Raw genomic sequence first — 24,203 nt, forward strand, 5'->3', positions numbered from 1 at the left:
AACAAACAAACAAACAAACACACTCTCTCCCTCCTGCAGATCACATGACCTGTTCTCTCAGTCTGGTCTGTTAAAAATCCTTATACACGCTCCTCTCACACGCGTTGTATGTGTTCAGTGCCTTCTATAAATTACACATGACAGTCTCTCTGTGTATATCTCTCACACACAGACACACACATCCACACACAGGCATTGAGCCTGTAGTCATCTCTAACACCCTGTCTTTGGTTGGTTCAGATCCGATCGGACCACGATAAGACCCGTCACCTGAGATACAGTGTGACCGGACCTGGTGCTGACCAGCCACCCACCGGCATATTCGTGATCAACCCCATCTCCGGAGAGCTGACCGTCAACAGGCCACTGGACCGGGAAAACATCCCCAGTTTCCATGTGAGTGTTTCTCTGAGACACTCATTACAACACTGCTCCGGTCTGTCAGGGGAGAGTCAGCGTTCCGGTCTGTCAGAGGAGAGTCAATGTTCCAGTCTGATGGCTTAAAACTGAGTACTCATGTCTCGACCTGTTCAAAAAATCATGTGACTCAGTCACGAAGCTGCAAGCTGGCCTTGACGACAGAGCAATGTCACAAAATGTATGTTTTTTAGTAAAAAATGTTGAATTTGGGACTTCCCAGGCATTGATATGTCTGTACAGCCTAGAGGTTTAGATATGATGATCTGACATTTTTTACAATTATATAAATGGCCTATATTGTAGAGACTTACATTGAGAGAGAGAGAGAGAGAGAGAGAGAGAAAGAGAGAGAGAGAGGCATTAAGATAGAGAACAAAGGTAGCAATCATACCAAATTAAACATGATAAACAGTGGGAGACTTGTGTCTGTTTTGGTTAGCTATATTTTACTGAGCTAGACAAGAGTTTGGTTAAGACAAGATAGACAAATAGCAGAAGAGACACAAACTGATTGCAGTCTGTGTGATTATTAGATGTACAGTCAGTCAGGATTTGGTCTTATTTATTTAGTTCTGTTTGTCTAAATGAACAGTGCATTTACTGAAAAACATTAAAAACATTCAAGTTTCAAGTTCATTTAGAGCCCAATATCACTGTTTACAGACTCAAAGGGGTTTACAGGCCACAACAGTCAAAATCAAAACAGGACGGCACCCCCTGACTTAATCCTCATGGTGGGCAAGAAAAAAACTCCCCAAAAGCCCAAAAGGGAAATGGGAAAATTGGAGAAATCTTGAGAAGGACCACAGAGAGAGGAGACCCCTTCTTGGCCAGACAGGTGTGCAATAGGTGCCGACCCAGCGGGCCGTTACAATTGCAAGTAAATTAGAGCATGAACAAAGGGTATGGCGATGCTGACAGGGGGATGAAAGATGATAACACCAGGATGGATCGGTCCAGAGGGCAGGAGGAGTCAGGATCACTGGTATCTCAGGAGTAGCACGTGGGGCTCGACAGAGAAGGAAAGAGAGAGAGACAGAGAGAGAGACATTGTTAGATGTTCATTTCCACATAATGGTTAAGGGAAAATGTACATCATGTGCCGAGTGCAGGCAGGGACTCCAGCAAGACTAGCTATTACAGCATAGCTAAAAGGGAGAGCTAGAAGGTAATACAGACATGAGGGCACTCTGGGACACAAGGTGGTCACCCACTCCACCGTCAACAAACCTGAGTGAACATGTTAGAGTGGGGGGGGGCGACAGCATCCAAACATCCCAGTTCACCAAACATTCTATGCCCGAGAACCCTCAAGATCCGCTCCTTTCCCTAATAAAGAGCTGTTAGCAAAAGGCTTGGCTAAACAGATAAGTTTTCAGCCTTGACTTAAACATAGAGACTGTGTCTGAGTCTCGAACATTAATTGGGAGGCTGTTCTATAACTGTGGGGCTCTGTAAGAGAAGGCTCTGTCCCCTGCTGTAGCCGTCACAACTCGAGGTACCAACAAATGGCCTGCACCTTTTGATCTAAGTAGGCATGGTGGATCATAAAAGACCAGGAGTTCGCGCAGGTACTGTGGCACAAGACCATTTAGTGCTCTATAGGTTAATAGTAAGATTTTATAATCAATACAAGATTTGACTGGGAGCCAGTGCAGTGTGGATAAGATAGGAGTGATATGGTCATATCTTTTGGTTCTAGTAAGAACTCTGGCTGCTGCGTTCTGAACTAACTGCAGCTTATTTATACACCTATTAGAACATCCAGACAGTAAAGTATTACAATAGTCTAACCTGGAGGTAATGAAAGCATGAACCAATTTTTCAGCATCTTGAAATGACAATGCATTTCTTATCCTGTTAATATTTCTAAGATGAAAGAAGGCTATCCTGGTAATGTTATCTACATGAGCTTCAAATGAAAGACTGGAGTCAATAATTACACCAAGAGCTTTTACTGCTGCACATGATGAAAGAGAAAGGCCATCCAGAGTTACTATGTGATCAGAAAGCTTACTCCTAGCTGCACGTGATCCTAGTACAAGTACTTCTGTTCTTTCTTTTCAGAGTTAAGTGAGAGGAAGTTAGTAAGCATCCAGTGCCTAATATCCTTTAGACATTCCTCAATTTTGTTAAGCTGGTGTCTCTCGTCTGGCTTCGCTGAGACATACAACTGTGTACAGCAGTGGAAGCTAATACCATGTTTACAAATAATATTACCTAGAGGTAGCATATATATAAAAAAAGCAGTGGGCCTAAAACAGAACCTTGCTGTTCTCCAAACTTTACCTCAGTATGTGTAGAGAAGTCACCATTTACATCGACAAACTGATAACGATCAGTCAAGTAGGACCTAAGCCATAAGAGGGCCGTTCTCTTCCAAAACTGATTAATTTTATACAGAACAAATAATTCAGTTGGGATATAAAAAAAAAAAAAAAATTCTGATTTTTTTTTTTCTTGGACTGAAAAAACACGTGTTTCTCAGTATTGCAAAATTTTTGCCATATGGAGAAAAGTACATGTTCAAGGGAAAAAAAAACCAAAACTCACCCACACTCAACTATTATGTAAAATCGACAATAACTACTCTGTGTTACTGAATAACCCAAATACGTGGAATCCTTGTGTAGCCTATTTTGGAAGGATCAAAACTCTCAAAAGTCCGATTCTGGCCAAGCAGCCATCGGAGCTGTCAGTCATAGGAGCTGTCAGTCATCAGAGCTGAGAGTCAGGAGTACGTGCCACTGGGTGGAAACTTCACAGGATCTGTCCGAGAGGGTATTCTGTCTCAGGTTCCACCAAATATCGTTTTCAGCACAAATGTGTCACTTTTTGACTCTGTCGTGTGTGTAGTATAGTCGTACAGCTTTGTCCCCTTCTGTTTAAATGGGGCCATTTCAGCAGTGCAGTGAGGTAATTGAGCTGTGGACTGTAACGCTTGTATGACTGAATAGGAGGAAATATTCTCTTATGGAGTTTTCACAATGATGAAAGAACAGAAAAGGATGAAAGAATGGGAAAGTTCCTCATTTGCACTAAGTGAAAATAGTGATGAGAGAGAGAGACACATACACACAGAGAGAGAGAGAGAGAGTGAGAGAGAGAGAGAATCTGCCAGTGACCCAGGCCTGGTGTGTAGTTTCAGCTTTATTTCCTTTAATTATGAAATACAAGTATGATACATATTGTAAAAGAGTCAGAGCGACTAATCTGCGCTCTGTAAATACTAGTCACTCTGACCACTAACAGCACTGATGCTACTGTACTCTCCAGCTTCAACCACTGACATAATAACACTGATACTACTGTACACTCCAGCCTCAACCACTGACATAATAGCACTGACACTACTGTACACTCCAGCCTCAACCACTGACATAATAGCACTGACACTACTGTACACTCCAGCCTCAACCACTGACATAATAGCACTGACACTACTGTACACTCCAGCCTCAACCACTGATACTAATGATTAAATGATGAATAACTCTCCTAAGAGGATTAACTCACTTGAACTTCATGAACTTAATGCAGCTATTTATCTAGCTATTAACTCATTTATTTATGAGGAAATTTATTGAACCCTTTCTCCCTCTCTCTCTCTCTCTCTCTCTCTCTCTCTCTCTCTCTCTCTCTCTCTCTCTTTCTTTCCCTCTCTGTGTATATATATATATGTGTGTGTGTGTGTGTGTGTGTGTGTGTGTGTGTGTGTGTGTGTGTGCGCGTGCGCGTGTGTGGGGGGGCAGGGGGCATTTCTATGAAGTTATGACACTCTCACTGTCTCTGTGTTGTGTTTTAGCTGAGGGCTCATGCTGTGGACCTGAATGGTAATCAGGTGGAAAACCCCATTGATATTGTCATCAATGTGATTGATATGAATGACAATCGACCAGAGTTTGTTTATCAGAAGTGGAATGGAACTGTGCCAGAAGGCTCTAAACCAGGTACAATCTCTACCAAAACCAAACAACTTTTTGAACTTAACTTATTTTAAATTATTACAGTTACAGTAAAGAATCTTGAGAAAAGCACTGACTGATGGGTAGAGAAATGAATGGATGGATGGGTGGATGGATGGATGGGTTGGTTTGTTTGATTGGTTGATTTATTGACTTTGGGTTCCCTATTGTAACACTTAGGCACAGCAGTTATGACTGTAACAGCTTTGGACAAAGATGACCCTAAAACCCAAAATGGACAGCTACGCTACAAGATCCTCTCCCAGAATCCCGAGAGTCCCACCTCCAATATGTTCACCATCAACAACAAGACAGGGAGCATCATTACTGTGGCGGCCGGTCTGGACAGAGAGGTAAACTGAGGCGTGGGTTGGCCGGGGATTTTTTTTTTTTTTTTTTGGGCAGGGGGGGTTGTTAGGTTTTTTGTTTGTTTTTTTTGTTTGTTTGTTTTTTTCATCGCGTTATTAACCTCAGATATTGGAAAAGAACTGAAAAGCTAAAAAGTCTCGTTTAAAAATGTACTCCAAATTTATAATGGAGTCCTATAAATCAAACTCTCAAATCTAGCAGCTGGAGACCAAAAGGTGTCCATGTTGAGGGACTCATGAAAAGAACCTGATATGTCTAGGTGAAGATAAACCTGATGTGTCTAGGTGAAGATAAATCAAACTGAAGATAAAAGCATTTGATGTGATTTGATATGATTCTGTAGTAGGCTTTAGCAGTTCTGATTAAGTCACAAACATGCCTGATGCCATTTTAAAAGTGATGCAAATTTGAGGGACATCATCTCTGATTGACTGAGACATGCACACACCTATTTCCTGAGTCAATATAAAGGTCAGCTCAAAGGCTGAAGTTTAATAGGAGGATGCAAGCCGCTCTTTAACACGCACAGTCAGGTCTGTGACAATGTCTGGCTGAGCTCTGTGTCTGATTTTCTGTGTTTCACTATTAATGGGGTGTTTAAATGGCGTGTGATGAACATTGCAGTGGCCTCTCTGTCTCCGGCTTATTGACTGTGTGATAGAGACTGTGTATGCGAGCACAGTGTGTGCGTGCACGTGAAAGTGTCTCTGTATGCTATAAACAGCGGCAGACCTGTTTCATTGGATTGCCTTGCCCACTGAAGTAAAACTTGGATAAATATATGCACAGGAGAAGATGTGGGCTCGTTTAGCTGTGGATGAGGGGGCCAGCCTGGCCACAGGTTTCTCAGTCCCATTAGTTCTGCTCCGGAGCTACAGTAATTTGCTTGGTCATTTGCCGGAGGAGAGTAATTTAGCTGCACCTTATTACTAGGCAACTGCTGCAGCACCTTTCCCACCATTAGGAACCAGTTGTGCCTGGTCAGTGCATCGCTAGTCTGGTACAGAATTTCAACTTCTCCAATTAGTGCTCACCAACATCAGCCTTCAATGCAATGAATGCAGAATTAAAGCTGTAATTATTCTGATGGCCTTTTGTCACGATTGGACAGTTTGGCTGGGTGTTTGGTCTATTCTGATTGAAAACAGAAAGCAGTTTTTCTATGTAGAAGAGTAGATAGAGATTATCGTCAAAAAATGGCAGGAGTGGGGGTGTTGAAACACTGAAGTCAGTGTTCCACAGTGCAGCTACTGATATAAAACATGATCTGCGATTGGTGCACAACCCCAGAGGTTGTAATAAACTTGGTTCACTTGATGGATGTATTGGTGAATTGATGTACATTGTCATTGTAATGGTTTTGTCAGGTCTATTTTTGCAGTGATGTAAAATGCTGTTGGAATTGTTTTGTGAGATGTACTTTGGTTTCCTGTACAGAAAGTGCCCCAATACACACTGATCATCCAGGCCACAGACATGGAGGGCAACCCTACATATGGTCTGTCCAACACAGCAACTGCCATTATCAGAGTCACCGATGTCAACGACAACCCACCAGAGTTCACCACTGAAACTGTACGTCTGCCTTTTTTTTTTTTTTTTTATTACAACCAACACACTGAACACTTCACACAACACATTACACACAACACGCTACGCACTACACACAATACATTTCAAATTACACACTACACACAACACACTATACACCACGCACTACAAACTGCACACTTCACACAACACATTACACAAAAGACATTACACACAACAGACTACACACAGCACGCAACACATTACATAAAAGATTCTACACGCTACACACAACACATTACAAATTACACACAAGACACAACACATTACACACAACATACTACACACTGCACACTACACACGACGCATTGCACAAAAAACACTCCACAGTACACATAACACACTACACACTACACACAACATGCAACACATCACACTACACACAACAAACAACACACAACATATTACAAATTACACGCTCCACAATACACACAATACATTACAAATTACACACAGCACACAACATACAATGCACTGCACAAAAAAAACACTCCACAGTCCACATAACACACTCCACAATACACACATCACACTACACACGACACACGACACACTACACACACGCACTACACACTACACACAACACACTACATACTGTTATATAATGTTATATATTAATGATTTTTCCACATTCTGAGTTTTTTTATATCATTTATTTCAAAATATACCATTTTAATAATGGTTTTGTAACAGAGATGATTCTTCAAGTACTGACATTAGCTTCCCTTCTGCTGAAATGAGGGAACGAGGTTTTGCTGTTAGCATTCTGCACACTACACAGCTCTGATGTGATGGGTTCATTCATCCAGTTTTACGGAGAGGTTCCAGAAAACCAGGTCAATGTCATCGTTGCCAACCTCACAGTGACGGACAAAGACCAGCCCCACACTCCCGCATGGAATGCCGTCTACAAAATCACCGCGGGTGACCCCACCGGCCGCTTCTTGGTGCCCACTGATCCCTCCACTAATGAGGGCCTGGTGACAGTCGTGAAGGTGAGAAGGAAAACCTCACGGGAGCCACTTACTCGTACCTTCCTGCTGCAGGAGCCTGGGCTGTGCCAATGGCTGCACATCTCAGAGCTTCAGCCAGTCTCAGATTAGACCCAACTCTGGAGACAACTGCTCTGGTTTGACCTCAAATCTTCAAATCTTTGGGTTCTGTCATATTTCTTTCCATTTTTAAGTTGGATTGAACTTCAATTTCTGCTTTAAAATGATCTTGGCACTTAAATAGTGAGTCTGTCTTCCCTCTCTCTCTCTCTCTCTCTCTCTCTCTCTCTCTCTCTCTCTCTGTCCCCAGCCCATTGACTATGAAATGAGCAGGGCATTTGTGTTGACGGTGGTGGCAGTGAATGAGGTTCCACTGGCCCAGGGTATCCACCTACCCCGTCAGTCCACGGCCACTGTATCTATCCAGGTCACTGATGTGAATGAAAGCCCTTATTTTGAGCCAAACCCCAAACTCATCCGCCTGGAGGAAGGCATGATGGCAGACTCCTTGCTGACCATATTCACTGCCCAAGACCCTGATCGCTTCATGCAACAGACCATACGGTAAAAGCACCATCATCTTACTACAGTGTACACCTTACCATCACTGTCATCTTACCATCACTGTACACCACACCATCAGTAGTATACACCTCACCATCATCACTGCACACCTTACCATCATGACTGTACTATCGCCCGACCAATAAATCAGCCTACTGATATTATCGGCCCACATGAATTAATTACAGATAAATTGGCGTTTATAACAGCTGATATATAACAATTAAAAAAGAAAAGGAGAGATGGAATATGGATTCTCCAACAATGTTATGAGTGTTGTCGTTGCATAGTTTGCTTGTCTATCAAACATCAAAATTACATTTTAAAGTTATGGTAGTTGAGTGTTGTAGGCTAAGCTGCTGACAAACTTGATTGTAGGTTTATTTATGAAACAGTGTGGCAGTTCTAGCGAGTGAGCACACAATGGTCATATCATTTCTCCCTTGTTACTTCTAAAAATTCCCTGGCAACATCACTTACAGCAGCTTATAACACTGTCCTTTGCTAAATTAGGTTACCCATAAAGCTAGCTAATGCCATGTTTACCAGTGGAAGACCGCTAACCTTAATGAGCGGTTAAAGTACAGCATTTAACTTATTCTGCCTAAATGAGGCAATGGTAAATATATCTGCGACTCCCATGTCTGTAGTTACCATCAGTGCACTGGAAATGATTAAACCAGAGGGGACATGTAAATAAACGTGAGCTGAACAAGCATCTAACATTGCTTGGTAGCCAAACAAAGTTATCTAGCTTCTCTTTCAAACAGGTAGTGTGAAATCCCAAAGTCACAAGTCCTCATTGCAGACAATTATGTAGTATTAGATGCATTCAGCTGCAGAGCATCGCTCAATCTTGTCACTGTATCAGTTCACTGTATTAAGATGGTATGTTTTAGACTGCGACAAACGGTGGCTGAAAAATGGCTTCTCATAGCTTGCATTGAATAGAATTAAAAAAAAAAAAAATTCTTCCTGTGAAGGAGAGCCCTGTTTATGAGATAATTGTAATGACAAGAGTAGTGATGAATGCATTATGTCTTGTTATCTTGGTGGGGACACTTAAATAACTACACATAACAAATGTTAGGGTAAAAATCTTTGTTTGTGTTACGTATTTCTGAAAAAAAAAAAAAGAAAAAGAATATCAGCCAATATATCATCAGATTTTTTAATCCTCAAATGTCAAATTCGGTACCAGTTTTATGAATCCTATTTCGATCGGGCTCTATACTGTACACCTTACCATCATTATTATACACCTTACCATCATCACTGCACACCTTTCATTACCGTCACCTTACCATCATCACTGTACACCTTACCATCACTGTCACCTCACCATCATCACTGTACACCTTACAAACATCACTGTACACCTTACCATCATCATTGTACACCTTACCATCATTAGTGTACACCTTACCATCATTACTGTACACCTTACCATCATTACTGTACACCTTACCAACATCACTGTACACCTTACCATCATCTCTGTACACCTGACCAACATCCTGTACACCTTGCCATCATTACTGTACACCTTACCATCATCACTGTCACCTTACAAACATCTCTGTACACCTTACCATCATCACTGTACACCTTACCAACATCTCTGTACACATTACCATCACCTTTGTACACCTTACCATCATTAGTATACACCTTACAAACATCACTGTAAACCTGACAAACATCATCTCTGTACACCTTACCATCATTACTGTACACCTTACCATCATCACTGTCACCTTACAAACATCTCTGTACACCTTACCATCATTACTGTACACCTTACCATCATCACTGTCACCTTACAAACATCACTGTAGACCTTACCATCATTAGTGTACACCTTACCATCATCACTGTACACCTTACAAACATCACTGTACACCTTCCCATCATTACTGTACACCTTCCCAACATCACTGTACACCTTACCATCATTACTGTACACCTTACCATCATCACTGTCACCTTACCATCATTACTGTACACCTTACCATCATCACTGTCACCTTACCATCATTACTGTACACCTTACCATCATCACTGTCACCTTACAAACATCATTGTACACCTTACCATCGTCACTGTCACCTTACAAACACCTCTGTACACCTTACCATCATCACTGTACACCTTACCAACATCTCTGTACACATTACCATCACCTTTGTACACCTTACCATCATTAGTATACACCTTACCATCATCACTGTACACCTTACAAACATCTCTGTACACCTTACCAACATTACTGTACACCTTACCAACATCACTGTACACCTTACAAACATCATTGTACACCTTACCAACATTACTGTACACCTTACCATCATCTCTGTACACCGTACCATCATCACTGTACACCTTACAATCATCACTGTACACCATACAAACATCACTGTACACCTTACCATAATTGGTATACACCTTACCATCACTGTCACCTTACAGTGCCTGTGCAGTGTACAGTGCCTGTACAGTGAGTTTGTTAGCATGCTTTATGATTCAGTTTGTTAACATGGAACGTGATTCTTCCCTGGAATCACATGGAGGGGAATGAGAAAGTATCCCTAATTATCCATATTCTCATTCCTTAGATATTCCAAACTCTCAGATCCCGCTAACTGGCTAACCATCAGCCCTAGCAATGGAAGGATTTCCACCACTGCTGTCCTGGACAGGGAGTCTCCATACGTCAAGGATAATTTGTACAATGCCACATTTCTTGCCACGGACAGTGGTATGTTGCTTAATGCTGCAGCTCTCTCCAATGTTTGGCCAGTGTTTGGTTGCTTGTATGCTGTGTTGTGTATGTTGTGCTCAGGGCTGACTTATTGTGTTCACAATGGCACTTGCGTGGGCTAATTTAGCAGAGCCCCACTTTGAGCCAGTCCAATAACTCTTTGAGTTCATGTGAGAAAACCCACCAACATCCCAGAGTTGAAGCTGTTCTGTACGGAGGAATGGGCTAAAATTCCTACAAGCCGGTGTGCAGGACTGATCAACAGTTACCGAAAACGTGTAGTTGCAGTTGTTGCTGCACAAGGGGGTCACACCAGACACTGAAAGCAGAGGTTCACATACTTTTTCCACCCACAGATATTTAGCATTGGATTATTTTCCTCAATAAATGAGTGACCAAGTATAATATTTTTTGTCTCATTTGTCTAATTGGGTTCTCTTTATCTACTTTTAGAACTTGTGTGAAAGTCTCATGATGTTTTAGGTCATATTTATGCAGAGATATAGAAAATTCTGAAGGGTTCACAAAATTTCAAGCAGCACTGTGTGTGTATGTATATATATCAGCAAGGACTCATCTTGAAATGGATTCAATTCATTTTTTTTTCTCATCAATGCTCCACAATGACAAAGCAATATTAGGTTTTTGGAGTGTTTTTGTTAATTTATTAAAAATAAAAGACTAGAATATCCCATTTACATAAGTATTCAGACCCTTTGTTATAACACTTGCAATTGAGCTCTGGAGCATCCTACCTCTATCAGTTGTCCCTGAGATGCCTCTACAACTTGATTGGAGTTCACCTGTGTCTAAATGACCTCATTGGACATAATTTGGAAAGGCACACACCTGTCTAGGTAAGGTCTCGCAATTGATGGTATATGTTAGAGTGAAAACCAAGCCATGGAGTTGAGGGAGTCATCAGTAGACCTGCAAAACAGGATTGTGTCAAGACACAGATGTGGGGAAGGATACAAGAACATTTCTGCTGCATTAAAAGTACCCAAGAGCACAGTAGCCTCCATCATTCGCAAATGGAAGAGATCTGGAACCACCAACAGGAACCACCATCAGTGCATCACTCCACCAATCAGGCCTTTATGGTAGAGTGGCCAGATGGAAGCCATTCCTCACTAAAAGGCCCGTGACAGTCTGCTGGGAGAACCTGAACGACTCTGAGGAGGCTGTCATGTGTCATGTGCTGGAATGGCTTCCGTTTGGCCACTCCACCATAAAGGCCTGATTGGTGGAGTGATGCACTGATGGTTTTCCTTCTGTAAAGTTCTCCTGTCTCCACAAAGGAACTCTGGATCTCATTCATAGTGACTATTGGGTTCTTGGTTACCTGTCTGACCAAGGCCTTTCATCCCCGATTTCTTAGTTTGTCTGGGCGGCCAGATGTAGGAAGACTGTTGGTGGTTCCAGATCTCTTCCGTTTGCGAATGATGGAGGCTACTGTGCTCTCGGGTACTTTTAATGCAGCAGAAATGTTCTTGTATCCTTTGCCACATCTGTGTCTTGACACAATCCTGTTTTGCAGGTCTACTGATGACTCCCTCAACTCCATGGCTTGGTTTTCACTCTAACATATACCATCAATTGCGAGACCTTACCTAGACAGGTGTGTGCCTTTCCAAATTATGTCCAGTGAGGTCATTTAGACACAGGTGAACTCCAATCAAGTTGTAGAGGCATCTCGGGGACAACTGATAGAGGTAGAGCTTAATTGCAAGTGTCATAACAAAGGTCTGAATACTTATGTAAATGGGATATTCTTGTCTTTTATTTTTAATAAATTAACAAAAACACTCCAAAAACCTTTTTTTGCTTTGTCAGTGTGGAGCATTGATGAGGAAAAAAAAATGAATTGAATCCATTTTAAGATGGGTCTGAAACATAACAAAATGTGGAAAACTCGAAAGGGTCTGAAAACTTTCCATATGCACTGTGTGTGTGTGTGTGTGTGTGTGTGTGTGTGTGTGTATATATATATATATATATATATATATATATATATATATATATTTCCCCCCCCCCCAAATGCCATGTGTGTTCTAGCTGATGTTTGTCTATGTATGTGTGTGTTTTGTCCTCTAGGCGTGCCTCCTGCCAGTGGAACGGGGACGCTGCAGATCTTCCTCCTGGACATTAACGACAACGCCCCACGTGTTTTCCCTCAGGAGGTGGAGGTGTGTGAGAAGCCCGAGCCCAATGCCATAAACATCACAGCCGTGGACGGAGACCTGGACCCCAATGCCGGACCCTTTGCCTTTGAGCTCCCTCTCAGACCCCCTGAGGTACAAAGAAACTGGACCATCACTCGGCTCAGTGGTAAGACACGCGCATACACACACACACACACGTTTGTATTCATATCCTAGTGGGGACTTCCCATTGACTCCATTTATCCTGTAACTAAAGAATATTAACCTATCCCTAACCTTAACCAAAGAAACATTTTGACACTTTTTGTTTTATCAATAACAAACAATATACACTCAACAAAAATACAAATGCAACAATTTTGTTTTTGCTCCCATTTTTCATGAACTGAAGTAAAGATGTAAGATTTCTTCTATGCACACAAAAGGCTTATTTCTCTCAGATCTTGTTCTCAAATTTGTTAAAATTTGTGTTAGTGAGCACTTCACCTCTGCTAAGATATTCCATCCACCTGACACATGTGGCATATCAAGATCCAACCGGACTCACAACCGCAGACCACGTGTAACCACGCCAGCCCAGAACCACCACATCAGGCTTCTGCAGTCAGGTCAAGACCCCAGTGAGGCCAACGAGCACTCAGATGAGCTTCCCTGAGACGATTTCTGACCGTTTGTGCAGAGATTCTGCGTTTGTGCAAAGCAACTGTTGCATCAGCTATCTGGTTGCTGTTCTCAGATGACCTCTCAGGTGAAGAAGCCAGATGTGGTGATCCTGGGCCAGTTGGAAGTACTGCCAAATTCTCAAAAACAACGTTGAAGATGGCTTATGGTAGTGAAATGAACATTCAGTTCATTTGCAACAGCTCTGGTCGACATTCCTGCAGTTAGCATGCAAATTGCACGCTCCCTCAAAGCCTTTGACATCTGTGGCATTGTGTTGTGTGATAAAACTGCACGTTTTAGAGTAGCCTTTTATTGTGACCAGTCCAAGGGAAGGCATACCTGTGCAATAATCATGCTGTTCAATTAGCATCTTGATATGCCACACCTGTCAGATGGATGGATTATCTTAACAGAGGTGAAGTGCTCACTGACATGAATTTTAACAAATTTGTGAACAAAATTTAAGAAAAATAAGTCATTTTTTTGCATAGAAGAAATCTTTGCTCTGTAACTTCAACTCATGAAAAATGGGAGTGAAAACTAAAGTGTTGCGTTTATATTTTTGTTGAGTGTAGTTTAGAAAAACATTATTCTCCTAGTGGGGACTAGCATTTTGGTCCCCACCAGGCACTTTTGTCAGATTATGCTATCTTACTTGGGACTTTCGGTCCCCAGAAAGACACCAATACATGGCGCGCACACACACACACACACACACACAGATATATACACACACAAACACACACACTGTTAATTAATTCAATAATCAGTGGAGGATTTCATTAAATGACATGACGACAGTGGGTCTGATGATAGATCTGTTTGCGTGTGTGCACGTGTGTGTATCATTTGTGTGTAGCATGGAGCTTTAATGGGATGAAAAGCAGAACGATTCTCACTGATACACATTAAACTGTCAGTAGTTTAATCCTGAGCCATTCATTCCATTTAGAAACCTTAGGTAAAAAAGGAGATGAAGGTTTCTTTCTCTCACACTACTTTTATTTTAATTCAAATAAGTTCACATGTTGTAAGGATCTATTAAAAAAAACATTTCACAACATTTTTGCATGAATTGAAATAATCTTGTAACAGAGTTCCTTCTCTCTGTGCCAGATGAATAGCATTCCCTTAAGGCTTTATTCATGCTTTGCAAATATGAGCAAAAAATATTTAAAAAAAAAAGATAAACAGAAATTAGACATATATTATATGGTACATGTTATCAGTCTTTCCTTTGTCAGTTGAAGAAGGGCAAGCATAAAGCATATCTTCCTCTCTCTCTCAGGTGAAATGGCTCAGATTAGTCTGAAGCTGAGCTTTCTGGAGAGAGGTATCTATGAGATTCCCATCCACATCACTGACTCAGGGAACTTGCCCCTGGCCAACACGTCGTACCTGCGGGTCAAAGTGTGTCAGTGTGACCATAACGGAGACTGTACCGACCAGGAACGCATCATGGCGGCTGGCCTTGGCACAGGAGCCATCATCGCCATCCTCCTCTGCATCATCATCCTCCTGAGTAAGCACGGGCCTCCTTGACAGATTTAGTGTTTAAGCCGATTGTAATCTACAGACAGGCTCCATCAGCCACACACACAGCACTAAACACATATGGAGTTTAGACTGGGATCATAGCTTTTTACTCAGTTCCCTTTAAACCCCCTCTCTCTCCATCTCTCTGTTTCTTTCTCTGTGTATGTCTCCTTCACAAGGCAGCATAGTTAGTATGTAATTGTAATTCTTCTCTTTTTTATATTTTCTGCTGACAACAAATGCAAATCCAGCTGACAAAAACATCATTAACTGCTCTTTCTGTGTCTCTTTCCCTCAGTCCTGGTGTTGTTGTTTGTGGTATGGATGAAGAGGAGAGATAAAGAGCGGCAAGCTAAACAATTACTTATTGACCCTGAGGACGATGTGAGAGACAACATTCTTAAATATGATGAAGAGGGCGGAGGAGAGGAGGACCAGGTACAACACACACACACACACTCATGCGTGCACAGACACACACACACACACACACACACACACACACACACACACACACACACACTGCAGTTATTTTATTACTGTGCTGGGGAAAGAATCTGGTAGTATTCCCATGGCCGTGACATGATGGAATTTATAGAGCAAAAGGATTTTCCAGTTTTGTTTGGAGTGGAGACTGCAGTGATGGTTGTCCAGGTGCCAGAGGAGGGAGAGCATTAGGGTTTCTGCAGTGAAAAATGAACACACCTGACATGCCCAGTGGACTCCGTAATGCTCACCGAGCGTCACAGCTATCTCTCCCCACAAAGTGGGAGAATGGTATGGACAGAGATTCAGGGAGTTAATCTTCCTGGCTGAAACCCACGGCTCTGGTACAACCGTAAAGGATGGCTGGTTTGATTAGACTCTGCACTATCATTCACAATGCCTTTCAGAAGATGCCAGGAGAGGCTTCCACATTCACTAGGAGAATGAGGAGGCAGTGCCACCCACAGCAATGGAGCTCTGCCTTATGGTCCGTTCTGCACAGGTCACATAGTAATGAGTGAGGTCTGAGCTTACTGTGTCATATCTAAAATTAGGTATCTTAAACATAAGCCATACATATAATGGCATATAAAGACAAAATTTGGTATCCTAAACATAAGGCATACATATAAACTTTTAATACTGCTACAGTGCTGCTGTGTTCCCCTCACAGCACTGTGATATTACTGCTACTTAATTGTTAAGTAAACTGAACCAGGCAGTAGAGTTCTATGAGATGCCTTCAGATGATTTTGATTCTGATTGGTGTGCAGCACTAGTGTTCCGGTAACCCTGATTAATGCAGCATTAACCAACCCCCCCCCCCCCAAGTTATATGCTGGGTTTAGTAGGTAAGTCTTCAGACCTAAACTGAGAGAGTGGGTCAGAATCCTGGACACAGGTTGGAAGACTGTTCCATAGTTTAGGAGCCATTTATGTAGAGGTCATTTATGTATAGGGGTCTAAGAGCCTTATATGTTAGCAGCAGAAGTTTATAAGCAATATGAAACCTAACATGTAACCAGTGTGGACTGGATAATATTGGACTAATATGTTCACATTTCCTAGTTCTTGTAAGAGCCCTAGCTGTAGCATTCTCAACCCACTGAAGCTTGTTTATATACATGGCAGGGCATCCAGCTAGTAGTGCATTACAGTAATCTAACCTAGATGTTATGAATGCATGAACTAACTTCTCTGCATCATGCAAGGACAGCATGCTCCTTATCATGGCTATGAAAGGAGGATGTTCTTGCTGTGTTACTAAAGTGGGTAATAAATGTTAAGTCACTGTCCATCAGAACCCCAAGATCTTTATCTGTTCTGCATGAAATGACAGTGAGACCATCTAAACAGAAATCAAGTTCAGACAGCTTATCTTTAGAGGACTTGGGTCCAAGGTCTAATATTTCAGTTTTATCTGAATTCAGTTAGAGGAAGTTACTCCCCATCCAGTCTTTGATGTCCCTAATTCAGTTGCTTAATCTAGAGAACTGGGAGAGTTCATCTGCTCTTGCAGATAGATACAGTTGTGAGTCATCAGCACAAAAATGGAAGTTAATGCTGTGCCTACAGATAAAGTCTCCTAACGATAGCAGTACAGTACAAGGAAGTACAAGGAGAACAATAAGGGACCTAAAACAGCGGCATACCGTATTTACCCTGAATGATATCTGACTGTTACCTGTTAACACAAAGTGGTGGCAATCTGTCAGGTAAGATTTAAATCATGCTAATGCCTGTCCACAAATGCCAGTGTAATTCTCAAGCCTATCTAGAAGTGTGATGTGGTCTGCAGCGTCAAATGTTAGACTAAGGGCTTGTAATACAAGTAGTGAGATACATCCACGGTCAGAGGACAAATGTAGGTCGTTAGTTACTCCGACCAGTGCTGTCCCTGTGTCATGGTGGGGCCTAAATCCAGACGGAAAGTCTTTATGCCATTTCTCTGGAGGAAGGAGCACATGACAGGACATACCTTTTTCTGTTGCTTTGGACATGAATGGAAGGTTAGAGATGGGTCTGTAGTTATTCAGATCACACAGGTCAAGATCAGGGTTCTTGATGTGTCCAAGGTTTAAGAGAAATTAACAATGTTTTGTAACTGTTCTGAATTTGTGGGAAGTAACTCTTAACATAGCTTTGTGGGCACCGGATCAAGCAATGAAGTTTAGAATTTTGATGTTGCTGTTATCTATGAGTTCATCCAGCCCAATGGGAGAAATGGAATTTAGTTGTTCAAGGGATTTAACTATACTGGTGTCACTTGGTCGAGATGCTGCAACTAGAGGTTTACTGTTTCCAGTTTTCTACCTAGTGTCCCTAGCCTTGCCGCTAAAGAAATTTCAGAAGTCATCACTACTTAATTGTGGTGGGATCTGTGGCACTGTGATTACTCGGTTCTTGGTCAGTTGTGCTACACAGAAGTCTGGGATTATTCTTGTTCTCTTCAATAAGTCTCCTAAAGTTTGTGGACCATGCAGCTGTCTGAGCCTGCCCAGAGTTTGTCATGCTATCCTTCCATGCTATTCAAAATACCTCAAGCTTCATTTTCTTCCATCTAAGCTCCATATTTCGAGTAGCTCTTAAGTGTGCGGGTGTAGTTATAAAACCAGGATGCAACCCTTCTCTCTCTAACCCTTTTCTTGCGAAGTAGTACAATGACATCCAGTATGGTAGATGAAGTAATACCCAAGAGCTCATTCAGCTTCTCCAGTTCTACGGGGCATAGTGGCACACTAAGTAGTGAGGATAACTCTGGGAGGTTGTTAATGAAGCTATCTTTGGTGGTTGGCATTATTATCCAACTGTTTTGATAATAAGGTTCAGGACAAGCATTATTGGCTGTTGGTAACTTGCAAAAAAATAAGGTAGTGATCAGAAATATCTTCACTCTACGGAAAAATAGATATATTGTGAACATTAACCCCAAAAGACAAAACCAGGTCTAGAGTATGATTATGATAATAAGTGTATTTCTGACAATTTGTTGCTGGTACCAGGTACAGTGACACTAATAACAAGTACCTCAAATGATTTAAACTGATATCCTGATCTCTGAATAACAGCTAACATATTATGATAAATTGTAAAAACATCTCTACCTTTACCATTTAGGCATAAGGTGTGTTTACAACTATATCCTGGAGGAGTTGACTCATTTAATCCTACACAGTCATCTGGTCTAACCCATGTATCAGTTAGACAAAGTATACTGAAGCTATAATCTGTAATTATTTCATTTTCATTATTTCTGCAGTGGACATCATGTTTTTGCTCATATCCCTCATACTATACATGTCGGTCTATTAAGTCCTGCTGATTCTAAAAGAGGACTACTGAGGCTTTAAAATGATCTCACATGTGAGGGGGTGTGACCTTGCCAAGTTCTTCTTCCTTCATTTATGTAAAAAATCAAAATTGAAAAAAAAAAAAATTTGCTGGGTCTCAGGAGGATATATATATATATATATATATATATATATATATATATATATATATATATATACACACATCCATGCTCCACCGTGACAGTCATATGACCTCATATGTATACCATTGGACTGTCGTGATAGTCAAAGCAAGGGGTTGTGTAAGGACAAATGTATCTTCATTTGTGTTTTCAGTTGAGTGACTGTTTGTGCTTGTCTACGTGAAAGAGAGTTTGTGAGAATGTGATGTTATTTTCTCACACACAAGCAGTGTACTGGTGAGCCAGACCATATGCCGATGGTATCAAAAGAGACAAAGTTATAATGAATAATGAGTGTCCATCACTCCGCCTCCTTTGAGGCCTCTGTTATATTTATTGAAGCTCTTTTCTGTGCCCAGGCCTCAGTTCCCAGCTCCTCTGGTCTTTCACAGAATCCATAAACCAGTGAGAAGGCAGGAATGTGAAGTTGCCATGGCAATGTTAATAGGATTAGTTTGGCCTTGGAGATGGACATGTGCCAGCCAGGAGACCAGATTAAAGAGCAGTGTGGTTCACCTTTACTGCCGCCAGCGTCAAATGGGCATTTCCAGGAAAAACAAAGGTCTGACTGGAAACTGTGTCGGTATTTGACGTTTGAATCAATGCGGAGAGCAGCATTTGTGCACCTGAGGGTTGATGTACAGCTCTGCCCAGTTCTCAGTTACAGTGAGAGCAGTGAATTTTGGCCTACAAGGAAGGCTGTGGTTTTACCAGGAACTGCCCTTTTACCATTCGCGCCTTCATCTGGTGTAAGACAACACCTGCCTGTAACTGCTTTTCTGGCAAACAGGAGAGACTATACCAGGCCCATAATTAATGACTTGAGAGGTGATAGGTGTATTTCAAATATATTTTTGACTTTATTGAAAGAGTCATCTGTGGTGCTTTTTAAAAAGAAAACATGCTGTATTGAATGTTTTCTTGTGTTTGTGTGTGTTTAGGATTATGACCTGAGTCAGCTTCAGCAGCCCGACACCATGGAGCCAGATAACATCAAGCCTGTGGGCATCAGACGCCTGGATGAGCGCCCCCTGCACCCAGAGCCTCAGTACCCCGTCAGATCTGCCGCCCCCCACCCCGGGGATATCGGCGACTTCATCAACGAGGTGTGTGTGCGTGCGTGTGCGTGTGTGTGTGTGCGCGCGTGTATGCATAATGAGAGGAAGGTATCTTTACTGTATGTACAGATGAGTATTGATTGAACTGTGGAAATAAAGTGAGCAAAATGAAAAACAAATGAGAAAGCATTCAAGCATTGACAAGAACAGCGGTGAGCAGAACATATACAGCATCAGCTCAGATGAAATATTTCAGACAAGGCTTTAATATTTTCCGCTTGTTTTATCAAGTGCTTTTTGTGTTTCATTTTAGGGCAATGATGGATGGAAACTGTTGGATTGCGTGTTTCTGTACTGAATACTTATGGCATAGTTTAACATGTCTGTGTGAGAGATTTGACACAATCAGGATGAAAAATGAACGTGTAGGAATTAGAGACGACTTTTTAAGACAATAGTCTAATTTCATGGACTGGTGATACGGCTCAGGGTAATTAGTCAACAGCGGAGCCCCCCTCCTGATAGCCAGAGTTCATGTTGGAGCCATATGGAAATAAATACATTAATTAGATTAGCCAGAAGCCCATTTAAACTCATTTCATAAATCATCTGTTATCCTGAATATGGGCAATCATGCATGCACTGATACCAACACTATCAGAGTCTGTAAAATTCCCCGCCAATAACGTGGTCATGCTCTTTGTGTTTTGTGACCCAGAACTGTAAGAGCAAGAGAATAGTTAGTCATTTTGGAAAAATGTTTGAAGAATGTATCCAAGGTAATGGATTTGAATGGGTCAGTGGGGGTGTGGGGTATTGTTGCACATTATTATGGCATAAGTCTGTTTTTAGGGGCATCTGCTCTTTTTGATGCAATATGAAGACTTACTTTCTTTGTTCATGTTTTTGTCCTTTTTGTTGATCGGTTTGTTGATCTATTTTTCCTATTTGTTGATCTGTTTGTTTTGACTGATATGGACTGAGATGTGGTTTGTTGTCCTTACAGCAGTCCCTATGTCCAAGACTGTCACTGGCACAGTCCTGCTTACAGCAGGCCCTGCATCTGGCACACTAACTGACACAGTCCTGCGGTTCTGTAAATAGCCAGACGACTATTAGTATTTAGTTCTCATTTTCCTTTTTCTTTCGTTCGTTCTTTCTTATTCTCTCTTCCTCGGCATGGAAATGTCCGTTTATTTAGCTCTTTAGTCGAGATCGTTGTATTGTCTCTCCATGCGTTATCATGACTAGCCCTTCAATTGTTTGTTTATGATAGACTCATTCACATAGTGAGAAGAGAGAGAGAGAGAGAGAGAGAGAGAGAGAGAGAAATATCTAAAAAAAAAAAAATAGAGGAAAGTCTGAAATAACTGCTATTCTGGGGGAGACGCACTTTCTGAGAGAAATCATCTCTTCTTTTAGAACTAAATGAAAAGAAAAGTTTCATTTTTAGTGTGCTTTGTTTGAGGACTCACAGGCTGGTAAGAAATGTTTCTTTTTCCAATCTGTATTTGTGCAGAATGCAGGAGGTGTATGCTCTCAAATGCAGAGAGTTTAATTTTCTTTTTCTGCTTTTTTTTTTCTTTTAACCTGAAGCACAGGTGGCTTTACACAGAGCCCAAATGATTATTTCCCGTACCCCTTGCTCTTCTGTTAAGTCCATACAAGCTTCATTTTCTCCCTTTCTTTCCTTTTTTTTTTCTTGCAGTTAGGGCAGGAAGTGTCTGTTAATCTGAGCCTCTCTTGTCCTCCATCACCAACTTTTCTCATTACGTTACAATCAAGGCATGCTTCAAAGTTACTTCGACAATCGAGGCATGCTTCAGAAAACCACTATGTCCTGTCCCCATCAGCAGGGTCACAGCTGCTGGCTCTGTATGAGAAGCCAAAACCAGCCTTCACTGCCACCAGAGCTGCCCTGTGTAGATGGAGGCTTCACAGTGGTTCACAGCAAGAAGGCCCTGGGTTTGAATCCTGGCCATCCCAGGTCCTTTCTGTGTGCTTCATCATGTTTGCGTTTCCTCTGGGTGCCGTGCATGCTAGGATTAGTACTCCTGTCACTGACGCACTGGCAAAAAGACCTGGAGTTGGTCTCCGGCAGCTGCTCACTGCTCCTAGGTTATAGTGTGTTGGTGTGCTCACTGCTCTAATGTGTGTGTGCTCACTGGTGTATAGGATGGTTTACATGCAGAGGCTGCATTTCACTGCTCATTGTTCAGTGTGTGTATGACAATGTAACTCTTCTTCTACTGGTAAAATTCATCCAAAATCTAAAGAAAAAACAATTGTTCCCTTATCTGTGGTAACGTGAAGTTTTGTGAGTGACAGTGTGGAGGCCCTGTACCAGGTAAGCGGAGATGTTCTCTGTGCTTGTGCTGGTCTAGATTGTCACATCGTAAGAGACTGTCTCGTACAGAGGATAGAAAGGTCATTGGCCTCATTAGCGGGAAGACTGTTTCTGTGTGCAGGCTGTAGACAGGGTTTTGCCTTTGCTTTGTTTGTGAAATTAGTTGGATTTATCCTGTTATTTCAGATCTGTGCTTACAAAAGAGACAAAGTAACGCAGTCACTTAACAGGTCACTGTAAAAAGGTGTATTTGAAAATCTCACAGTGATGGTCACCGAGTCATTAACAGCTACTCTAGTACGGAAATTTCAAAAGCATTTTGCCCAAGAAGCTTAACTAAACTGAACTGAACTGAACCCTATTCAGTAGAGATGTCCCAATCAAGTTTTTTTGTCCCCGATCTGGGTCATTTAATATTGAGTATCTGCCAATACCGAGTCCCAATCCGATACTTGTATTTTCCTAGATAATACAGTTGCACAGTGCACATTTCAAGTACAGTGATCCGTCGTTAATCGCGGGAGTTACGTTCTAAAAATAACCCGCAATAGGCGAAATCCGCGTAGTCAGCTTTATTTTTTACAATTATTATAGATGTTTTAAGGCTGTAAAACCCCTCACTACACACTTTATACACTTTTCTCAGACAGGCATTAACATTTCAACACTTTTCTCTCTTGTTTAAACACTCTCAAAGTTCAGACCTTCGTAGGAAAATAAGTCCAGTATTATAGAATGAAACCAAAGATCAAAACCTGTTTTCAGGCCCAAACAAATATAAAAATAAAAATATAAACGTTTTCCTATAAATAATAATGATTCATTTATTCCATAATGACGCCCTACAGCCGCGTAACATTTTCAAACAGTTTTTCGTTTGCTTTGAGTTCACTGCGAACGTTTGTGAACACACACAAACGGTCTAAGGAGGTAGTTCTCGGCGAACAGACATGGACGCTGGACTAAGGGAGATGTGTGTCCAGATGGGAGTTATTCCAGAAAATACACATAAGTGTTCGATTTTATTTAATTTTCTTACAGTAATTCAAGTGTTTAACTTGTCTAATTGTCAGTTTCGTTGCTTCTTTTTCTGAGAGCCTCTTTTTGAAAGCTATCATTATCAATCCTTAGCGTTAGTTAAGCCAGTTTTGCTCAAACTCCGGTCCGCGGACCGGTGGAGGGGCGGGGTGAGGACACTGCCAGGTCCCAGCCCCCTTGACTGAACTTCTTGCTTTGAAAATAGTAACAATTGTAACTTCTGGTTCGCAGAGCACTGCCGCTGCGCCAGTCAAATTATGCTCAGTGCTTCTGTCACTCGCCAGGTGAAAACAGGAACATTTTGTTCAAGACTCTAGAATGTTAAACGTCCCCAGCCGCAAGAACTTGCTTAAAATGTTACTGTTTTCACCTGGTGAGTGACAGAGGCACCGAGCGTAATATGACTGGCGCAGTGGGGGGTATGGCGGACCGGCAGTTTCCTGTCGCAGACCTGTGCGTCATAGTTTGAAAAACGCTGAGTTAAGTGACTGTATTGCTCTCTGTGGTTGTTCAGCTTAACTCACATACATCACCTACAGCTAAAGCGTTAGGTGTTTCGATTTTGAAATGAGACCTTGGTTGTTGTTAGTAGCCTTGAGGATTAATATCGTCTGAGTATGCTGACCTAAAAAACGTTCAAATTTAAAAGTTAAAAGAATACCCATTCGCCCGGAATGTTCGCCTCCGTTTGCCAAATTTGAAAGCATCTCTGTATTCGCTATGGTCTGGTCATCCCAAGTGAATGATTCAGTTACTCTCTCTGTAATCTTTTTGGCC

General features: G+C 41.7%; 1 protein-coding gene across 1 annotated transcript in view; it reads left to right on the top strand.

The window, feature by feature from the left end:
- LOC115812348 (cadherin-2) overlaps positions 1-24,203 on the top strand; it is an 85,414-nt gene that overhangs the window by 55,590 nt on the left and 5,621 nt on the right. The window contains exons 6-16 of the mRNA XM_030774830.1: positions 241-396; positions 4,226-4,370; positions 4,566-4,738; positions 6,192-6,329; positions 7,154-7,339; positions 7,647-7,900; positions 10,516-10,658; positions 12,759-12,992; positions 14,778-15,011; positions 15,324-15,463; positions 19,925-20,089. Coding sequence (XP_030630690.1) covers positions 241-396; positions 4,226-4,370; positions 4,566-4,738; positions 6,192-6,329; positions 7,154-7,339; positions 7,647-7,900; positions 10,516-10,658; positions 12,759-12,992; positions 14,778-15,011; positions 15,324-15,463; positions 19,925-20,089 — 1,968 coding nt within the window. The remainder of the gene's footprint in view (positions 1-240; positions 397-4,225; positions 4,371-4,565; positions 4,739-6,191; positions 6,330-7,153; positions 7,340-7,646; positions 7,901-10,515; positions 10,659-12,758; positions 12,993-14,777; positions 15,012-15,323; positions 15,464-19,924; positions 20,090-24,203) is intronic.

Source organism: Chanos chanos, chromosome 5 (assembly GCF_902362185.1).
Source record: "Chanos chanos chromosome 5, fChaCha1.1, whole genome shotgun sequence".
NCBI lineage: Eukaryota > Metazoa > Chordata > Actinopteri > Gonorynchiformes > Chanidae > Chanos > Chanos chanos.